The sequence below is a fragment of the Portunus trituberculatus genome, chromosome 43 (assembly GCF_017591435.1).
Source record: "Portunus trituberculatus isolate SZX2019 chromosome 43, ASM1759143v1, whole genome shotgun sequence".
Taxonomy (NCBI): Eukaryota; Metazoa; Arthropoda; class Malacostraca; order Decapoda; family Portunidae; genus Portunus; species Portunus trituberculatus.
Window position 1 is genome coordinate 21,306,690 of NC_059297.1, and position 10,000 is coordinate 21,316,689.

Consider the following 10,000-nt stretch of genomic DNA (forward strand, 5'->3'; position numbering starts at 1 on the left):
AATAATAATAATAACAATACTTCTATAACAACAACAATGACAATAATTCACTACCTTCGCGATAGTCTTCTCCTTCTAGCTGCCTTTCAGGTCTTGGGAGAGCGCCAGTGAATTGCATACACTACCTGAAAAATAATGAAATAAAACAACATCAAACAAAAAAATTAGGTAAAGGTTATCATAGCATTCAGAAATATATAGAATGTAAATATTAAATCTTGCTTCTTTGAGAACTATTGTGAACGTGTTACCAAGGAGTCGTGGAGTGAACACCCTGCAGGGCAGGCAAATAAATGCTTCGCTCAAAGATAAGAGTTCGATTTAGGAAACTCTTATGGAAGATTCTGCAATTAGAGAGAGAGAGAGAGAGAGAGAGAGAGAGAGAGAGAGAGAGAGAGAGAGAGAGAGAGAGAGAGAGAGAGAGAGAGAGAGAGAGAGAGAGAGAGAGAGAGAGAGAGAGAGAGAGAGAGAGAGAGAGAGAGAGAGAGAGAGAGAGAGAGAGAGAGAGAGAGAGAGAGAGAGAGAGAGAGAGAGAGAGAGAGAGAGAGAGAGAGAGAGAGAGAGAGAGAGAGAGAGAGAGTGTGTGTGTGTGTGTGTGTGTGTGTGTGTGTGTGTGTGTGTGTGTGTGTGTTGCTGGCCTTCTACTTCTGCTGGGTTGCACGGTTACAACTACTAGCAAGGTCACAGCCCATCGCCTCACGTCCCATGAAAAGCCCAAATTGTCTCCACTTGCTCAAGGATTAGATCCATGCATCTCTTAGTTGTGCAGGGAGAACGCTGATCGCCAAAACACTGGTCCTTCATGTAAAATATCAGGGTATCACTTCTAATCAGTACGGCTTCTGCTTTACGATTGATAGAGAAAAGGAAAGACAAGACAGGATCGGAGAGCAAGTGGCATAAAGAGAGGCATCAGAGGGTATCTCATGCTGCAAGTAAGGGGCAGGAAGGAAGTTCAAATAGATTCAGGGGTGGAAAATGGACTAGAAGTGGTGAAGCATGGTATCTAAACGTCATTGCTGCACTTCTAACATGACCAAGTAGTCGCCCTTGGGCCACTTGGGTGAGGGGATGGTGGTACCGTTCATCTCCCAGTAGTCCTTCGTGTCTTGAACGTCAGTGGACCAGCTACAAGCAGTAGTGCACTTCACGACTAGTATCATTCAGTATATCAATATACTTACAAGTTATAGCGCTACCTATGGGCAGATCCAGGATATCTGGAATTTGCTGCCTGAACTTACAAAGACTATTTTTTTCCCCAGCCGCAATATCTTCCTTCCACGCACACGTCCTATAGTGTGTGTGTGTTGGGGGGGGGGGTAATGCACTTAAGTTTGCCTTTCACTCTATAGCTGTTTTTCGAACTAGTAGTGAATGGGTATAAAATGCACCCGAGGAGCTGTGACCTCACATTTCCAGTAAGGGCAGTGAGAATGCTGTGGATCTGAATATATAAATGAGTGTTTCATCGAGAAGACCACAAATAGTCTATAGAACACTTGGAACAATTGTAAATCCTTTCTGAACACAACAAAATAATTACAAGTAATGCAGGAAGTGCAAGCGGACGTTAAGACAGAATATTTCTTTTTTGTTTTTTTTATGAACAGTGAGAAGAATCTAAGCGTACAACACTCAGCTCCCTCACTACGATTATCCTGCATTCCACTCTCCAGAACTCCGTCAATACAGTGTGTTAGTGAGAAACATTTAAAACAATAATAGCTAACACTTTTCTACTGCAAATATATATATATATATATATATATATATATATATATATATATATATATATATATATATATATATATATATATATATATTCATTAGTTATCAGTGTTTGAAATCCTCGTGCAGAACAAAGAATTCCTCTTGTGGTTGAGTGACAAAGATGGGAAGCCCAATGCTATATCACACGGAAACATCATAAAAGAAACATCACAATTATTAAAAAAAACGAATGAAACCTACACTGATTAAATCAACCAAATCCATCAAACAACACTTGCAATACAAACGTGACCTAAAGAATTGAAATAATGTATTCCAGAAATCGTGCCGGCTGACCGAGGAAACCTAACTCTATGGGCTGCGCATGCGATGTTTGCAGGAGCTCAGGAGATGTAGATCTTTTGGCTACAGAGAAAAATATATATTTTCGTTGTTGTGTTTGAGCAAACACACACACACACACACACACACACACACACACACACACACACACACACACACACACACACACACACACACACACACACACACACACACACACACACACTTAATCAAATTGACGAATCATTATACTGGAAAATTAATCATATTTCAAAATCGCCACCAATTTAAACATCAAACAGTGCCATACACATCATGAAAAGAAAACAAAAAAGATGTCTTGCGATACAACAGAATCATATCGAAGAAACCTTATTGTCTCTATGAATGAGTGGAGTAACACATCTGTGACAGAGACAATTATATCTAATCTTGATCATTTTAACTGATCTATACACACACACACACACACACACACACACACACACACACACACACACACACACACACACACACACACCCGTTCGAATCCCGGGCGAGGCGAGACAAATGGGCAAGCCTATTAATGTGTGTAGCGCTTATTCACCTAGCAGTAAATAGGTACGGGATGTAACTCGAAGGATTGTGGCCTCGCTTTCCCGGTGTGTGGAGTGTGGTGTGATCTCAGGCTTACCCGTAAAGCGGTCTGAGCTCTGAGCTCGCTCTGTAATGGGGAAGGCTGGCTGGGTGACCAGCAGGAGACCGTGAAGACAAATACACACAATTACTATTTCCAGTAGGATATGAGTAAACGCTCCCAACAATAAAGTATCACAAATTTCTGTGACAAATAGACAATAATAATAAGAAGAAATTCTTCTTCATGAATCAGGAAATATTTTTACTTATTAGCAAACCCTTTCTCTTATGTATATATTTTCTATATATCTGATATGAACTGTGTGACCACTGATGAGTAGCAACACTCAAACTGTGGTCTTCACTTGTTCTAAGTGGCAGCTGAAAGCAAGATATTTAAGTAACGGTTTAAGAGTATGTACTGTCACGCCATTTGATGACAATAAGGAAATAATCGGACTTCGACAGATGTAGAATACAGAATCCTGCCTTTAACAATTCTGTTATCACTGGGTTTCCATCACCAGTAAAATGTGTGCTTCTATTAAAACAACTAGTGATTATATATGAAGAGCATTTCTTGTAAACCTATTCGTTTCAATAGAAAAGCTACTCACCAACAGATACAAGGCAACAGACTATTTCATAGACAAGATTTCCGAACATTTTTGCGATAAGAAATGCCTAGCTCATGTCATTGTCATTTGTGGCGCATGCTGCTTATAACCTTGACATGTTTCTCTTCCTGATTCTCAAAACTCGAGCATAAAACTTATATAGTTACGGAAAGAGAGAGAGAGAGAGAGAGAGAGAGAGAGAGAGAGAGAGAGAGAGAGAGAGAGAGAGAGAGAGAGAGAGAGAGAGAGAGAGAGAGAGAGAGAGAGAGAGAGAGAGAGAGAGAGAGAGAGAGAGAGAGAGAGAGAGAGAGAGAGAGAGAGAGAGAGAGAGAGAGAGAGAGAGAGAGAGAGAGAGAGAGAGAGAGAGAGAGAGAGAGAGAGAGAGAGAGAGAGAGAGAGAGAGAGAGAGAGAGAGAGAGAGTGAGAGAGAGAGAGAGAGAGAGAGAGAGAGAGAGAGAGAGAGAGAGAGAGAGAGAGAGAGAGAGAGAGAGAGAGAGAGAGAGAGAGAGAGAGAGAGAGAGAGAGAGAGAGAGAGAGAGAGAGAGAGAGAGAGAGAGAGAGAGAGAGAGAGAGAGAGAGAGAGAGAGAGAGAGAGAGAGAGAGAGAGAGAGAGAGAGAGAGAGAGAGAGAGAGAGAGAGAGAGAGAGAGAGAGAGAGAGAGAGAGAGAGATTTCTTTTCTGATCTTCTATCATACTAAATAAGGTAAGTGGATTCACTGGAAACAGAGCCAATAAAAGTACAAGCGAAAGATGACACTGTTACATCATTTACAATGCAAATAAAGGACCCAAACGCTAGTTCCTCACATAATGAGCACAGGAGTACTGGCACAATAACAAGTGTGTATAGAGCCGAGGTGTGTTCATGATGAACAGAAATAAATAAAGAATAAATGAATAAATAAATAAATAAATAAATAAATAAAGGTGATTAATGGACGACGAAGACAGGACAAAAGAGGTCCAAGTGAGGAGGGAGGCAGCACATAATGGAGGGTGTGGAGGTAGAAGAGGGCGGGTAGTTACGAGTCAGACAGGACAAGATTGGCTGCCCGTGCCTGAGGTAAGGAGGGAGACAAGGGGAGAAGCGGGCGTGGCTTCGGGTATATAAGACGCCACGCTGGCCGCTCCAAGGCAGGGCACAAAGGAGACCGGTGCCATGAAGACTTGGGTGAGCTCCCAGTGAACTCTTTCCACATCACCTCACTCGCCTCAAACAACACCTTCTCTCCACTGTGCAACACAACAATGAAACCACACTCCCGTGCTGTGCAACACACTTACAACTTGGAAACATTTTGGACATGTCTTCTTATTATGATGCAATCTGTGCATCATACAACTCATCCTCTAACAACTTTACACTAACTTGCTATTCATTATGACAAGAAACAGGTCGATGCATATCTAACACAGTGCTTCACCACATCCGTGTTACATTTTTCTACAGTGCAAGAATATTCTGTGAGAATTCAAGGAACACTGTGTTCAAGTGGCGACATACTGCGAGTGACTCAATATTGATCAGTGAGAACCTTTTAGATTATTGAAGGTTACACGGCCTGTTAGATAACTAAAGAATATAAGTTTCGTCAGCTTCATCAAAATATGAATGTCACAAGAAAGAGGTTCATTTATTACAATATAGTATTCTGACATAGTATGAAAATTAATCAACATCGTTTAAAGAAAAAAAAAAAAAAGAATGTCGATAAGGTAGTTCAACAAAGAGAAAATATGACATAGTTTCTTCATCCTGAACCAGTGTTATAGTCTGAATTGCCTTTATTCCTGGGACAGGAAGGGCATCCAATTTTTTTTTAAATAATGTGACTCAAGGTGGACCTCACGCAAACATTTGAAATAATTCATGACGTTGCTTATAAAAGTTTACTACTGCAACTGGTTCATGTATGCAAAATACATATATCTACTTTTACATTATGGTTTATAAAAGACGATCTTTTCAAAGACGATATTTTGCATCATAAATGAAAAAGAAACAAAACAATATTTTACAAAAAAAAAAAAAATATTCGGAGATACAATAAAGCTAAATTTGACACAAAGAATAAACATCATGCATGTCTCCCATGCTAAGACATTCAATTTCCAACTAAACAATACTATTGAGAAAAATAGGCATATATATATATATATATATATATATATATATATATATATATATATATATATATATATATATATATATATATATATATATATATATATGAATACATACATAAATATGAATTATTTCCATATGTAGGTACTTACATATTCATATCGTCACACTTTATAACAGATTAAAACAAAATCAAACAAAAGTTAGCAAAATTTCATTCTCCTCAATTAAAATATAACAAAATTATATTTATAATTATTTTCGTGATATAAAAATGAATTTATTGTTACTTACAGCAACTAGGAAGATAACATCTTTCATACCAACATATTTGTGTTTCAGGTGGTAATACTCCTGCTGGCTACAGCTTTAGGGTCGCCCGTCCCCGATGACGATGACGACTGTGAAGGGTACACAGTGAGGTATTCCACCTCTGACAGTGATGGCAGTTCTTCTTCATCTTCCAGTTCATCTTCTTCAACTTCCTCCGCCGACGGTGGTGGAGCCTCTTCTTCCGTCGACATTTCGAAACCTTCTCTGACTGTTGTTTCTTACACTGTTCCAAAAGCGGAAGCTGCTGCTCCATCTGTTTCAGCTCCTGCTCCGAAGGTGGAAGTGGATGACGGTCCATCTGTTCAGGAAGCCACTGCTCAGTTCATGGCTACATGGAGGGCTGCTTCTGCTGCTGCCACAGCTGCTGCTAAAGCTGCTCCCGATGTCAACATTATCATGGGAGCAAGTCGATTCAGACAGCCACATGCCCCAAGAACACATGCCGCTGCTGCTTATTCTGCATCCTACTCTGCTGGACCACGCGGACCAGTGGGTCCAACCCCAGAGGTGCAGAAAGCTACTGCTGAATTCATGGCTGCATGGAACCAGGCAGCAGCGAGGGCTGCCAAGATTGAAGCTACCCTCGTGAGAGCCACTCCAACTGGTGCCTTCACCGTACAGATGCCTCAGCAGGTCCAGGTAACTGAAGAGGTAAGAAGAGCCACAGAAGAGTTCATGGCTGCCTACAACAAGGCTGCCCAGCGAGCAGTCACTGTAGAATCTGCAGCACTTGCTCTCCCAAGACCAGTCCAGCCAACAGCTGCAGTGCAGCGTGCTACAGCTTCCTTCATGGCTTCCTTTGAGGCTGCTGCCAGGCAGGCATCCGCCATCAGGCAAGCCGTGACATACTCAGCAGGAGCTCCTTCACCAGTGCAGCCTACTGATGAGGTCAGAAGGGCAACAGAACGATTCATGGCAGCCTGGAATCAGGCCGCGGCCAGAGTTCGCAGCATTCAGCCAACCATCTACCAGGTGGCAGGAGCCGCTCCTGGCGAAGCACCCAGGGTTGTGGATGGAGTTCCCCAGTTCACTGTTGCACAGGAAAGAGCCTCTGCTGAGTTCATGAAGATCTGGAAGGCTGCTGCTGCTGCTGCACAGGCTGCTCCTGACGTCAACATCATTATGGGAGCTACACAATATGGACAACCAGCTGCTCCAGCACCAGCTGCTCCTCGTGCCCCTGTTGCTGCGACCTATTCTGCTGGACCACGCGGACCTGTTGGACCTACCCCAGAGGTGCAGAAGGCTACTGCTGAGTTCATGGCTGCCTGGAACCAGGCAGCAGCGAGGGCTGCCAAGATTGAAGCGACCTTCGTAAAACCACTCCATCTGGTGCTTTCACCGTACAGATGCCTCAGCAGGTCCAGGTAACTGAAGAGGTAAGAAGAGCCACAGAAGAGTTCATGGCTGCCTACAACAAGGCTGCCCAGCGAGCAGTCACTGTAGAATCTGCAGCACTTGCTCTCCCAAGACCAGTCCAGCCAACAGCTGCAGTGCAGCGTGCTACAGCTTCCTTCATGGCTTCCTTTGAGGCTGCTGCCAGGCAGGCATCCGCCATCAGGCAAGCCGTGACATACTCAGCAGGAGCTCCTTCACCAGTGCAGCCTACTGATGAGGTCAGAAGGGCAACAGAACAATTCATGGCAGCCTGGAATCAGGCCGCGGCCAGAGTTCGCAGCATTCAGCCAACCATCTACCAGGTGGCAGGAGCCGCTCCTGGTGAAGCACCCAGGGTTGTGGATGGAGTTCCCCAGTTCACTGTAGCACAGGAAAAAGCCTCTGCTGAGTTCATGAAGATCTGGAGGGCTGCTGCTGCTGCTGCTGAAGCTGCTCCTGATGTCAACATCATTATGGGAGCTAGCCGATACAGACAACCAGCTGCCCCAGCACCCGCTGCTCCAGCACCAGCTCCAGCACCAGCTGCTCCTCGTGCTCCTGTTGCTGTTACCTATTCTGCTGCACCACCAAAGCCAGTGGGACCTACCCCAGAGGTGCAGAAGGCTACTGCTGAGTTCATGGCTGCATGGAACATGGCAGCAGCGAGGGCTGCCAAGATTGAAGCTACCCTCGTCAAATCTACTCCAACTGGCGCCTTTACCGTGCAGATGCCCCAACAGGTCCAGGTAACTGAAGAGGTAAGAAGAGCCACAGAAGAGTTCATGGCTGCCTACAACAAGGCTGCCCAGCGAGCAGTCACTGTAGAATCTGCAGCACTTGCTCTCCCAAGACCAGTCCAGCCAACAGCTGCAGTGCAGCGTGCTACAGCTTCCTTCATGGCTTCCTTTGAGGCTGCTGCCAGGCAGGCATCCGCCATCAGGCAAGCCGTGACATACTCAGCAGGAGCTCCTTCACCAGTGCAGCCTACTGATGAGGTCAGAAGGGCAACAGAACAATTCATGGCAGCCTGGAATCAGGCCGCGGCCAGAGTTCGCAGCATTCAGCCAACCATCTACCAGGTGGCAGGAGCCGCTCCTGGTGAAGCACCCAGGGTTGTGGATGGAGTTCCCCAGTTCACTGTAGCACAGGAAAGAGCCTCTGCTGAGTTCATGAAGATCTGGAGGGCTGCTGCTGCTGCTGCTCAAGCTGCTCCTGATGTCAACATCATTATGGGAGCTAGTCAACTCAGACAGCCAGCCGCTCCACGAGCTCCAGCACCTGTAGGCTATGCTGCACCAGCACCTGCTGCCCCAGCCCCAGCAGCTCCCCGAGCTCCTGCTGCTGTGAGTTATTCTGCTGCACCACCCATGCCTGTGGGACCTACCCCAGAGGTGCAAAGAGCTACTGCTGAGTTCATGGCTGCATGGAACCAGGCAGCAGCGAGGGCTGCCAAGATTGAAGCTACCCTCGTGAGAGCCACTCCAACTGGTGCCTTCACCGTACAGATGCCTCAGCAGGTCCAGGTAACTGAAGAGGTAAGAAGAGCCACAGAAGAGTTCATGGCTGCCTACAACAAGGCTGCCCAGCGAGCAGTCACTGTAGAATCTGCAGCACTTGCTCTCCCAAGACCAGTCCAGCCAACAGCTGCAGTGCAGCGTGCTACAGCTTCCTTCATGGCTTCCTTTGAGGCTGCTGCCAGGCAGGCATCCGCCATCAGGCAAGCCGTGACATACTCAGCAGGAGCTCCTTCACCAGTGCAGCCTACTGATGAGGTCAGAAGGGCAACAGAACGATTCATGGCAGCCTGGAATCAGGCCGCGGCCAGAGTTCGCAGCATTCAGCCAACCATCTACCAGGTGGCAGGAGCTGCTCCTGGCGAAGCACCCAGGGTTGTGGATGGAGTTCCCCAGTTCACTGTTGCACAGGAAAGAGCCTCTGCTGAGTTCATGAAGATCTGGAGGGCTGCTGCTGCTGCTGCACAGGCTGCTCCTGACGTCAACATCATTATGGGAGCTACACAATATGGACAGCCAGCTGCTCCAGCACCAGCTCCTGTTGCTTACTCTGCCCCAGCACCTGCTGCTCCTCGTGCCCCTGTAGCTGTGACCTATTCTGCTGCTCCAGCAGGACCTGTGGGACCTACTGCGGAGGTGCAGAGGGCTACTGCTGAGTTCATGGCGGCTTGGAATGCAGCTGCTAAGACCGCTGCACAAATTCCAGCTGTTATCGGTCCTGATGGAGTTCAGGAAACCGCTGCAGTCAGGCAAGCAACGCAGGACTTTATGGCTGCATGGAATGCTGCTGCTCGACGAGGAACTGTTGTTGAACAAGCTATCACTTCCTTCCCCGTGCAGGTCCAGGCTACTCCCGAAGTTCAAAAGGCTACAGCAGAATTCATGACTGCATGGCGTTCTGCAGCTGAACGGGCATCACAAATCAAATACACTGTTTCCGCAACACCATATTCTGCACCTAGGCCAGTTCAACCAGCAGCAGATGTTCAAAGGGCTACAGAAGAGTTCATGGCCCTTTGGAACGAGGCAGCTGCCAGAGTTCCTAAAATCGAGACCACCCTCTATACTATTGCTGGCACTCATCATCCAGGTCCCGCTCCCGTGCCCGTTTCAGAAACACCTGAGGTGAAGGCAGCACGGGAAGCCTTTATGGCAAAGTTCCGCGCTGCTGAGAGTGCAGCTCTCCGCGCCTCCACAGCGCGAGGAGTGTTACCAGCACCAGCAGTAATTACCGCACCTGCGGTCATGTACAATGTTCCCCCCCACGGTCTCGCTGACCGTATCTTTGCTCCCTATCCTGGTCAGCCCATTTACCTAAAGGACTGCCAGTAATTTCAATTTCCTGAAACAGAATGACCGAC

The 10,000-nt window shown here is 46.2% G+C and overlaps 1 protein-coding gene across 1 annotated transcript in view; it reads left to right on the plus strand.

Annotated features, from left to right (window-relative positions):
- The first annotated feature begins 4,405 nt into the window (after positions 1-4,405).
- LOC123518348 (mucin-5AC-like) overlaps positions 4,406-10,000 on the plus strand; it is a 5,677-nt gene continuing 82 nt past the window's right edge. Inside the window, 3 exon segments of the mRNA XM_045279117.1 lie at positions 4,406-4,461; positions 5,758-7,060; positions 7,063-10,000. The exon segment at positions 7,063-10,000 is cut by the window's right edge and continues 82 nt beyond it. Coding sequence (XP_045135052.1) covers positions 4,450-4,461; positions 5,758-7,060; positions 7,063-9,971 — 4,224 coding nt within the window. The 5' untranslated portion in view covers positions 4,406-4,449 and the 3' untranslated portion in view covers positions 9,972-10,000.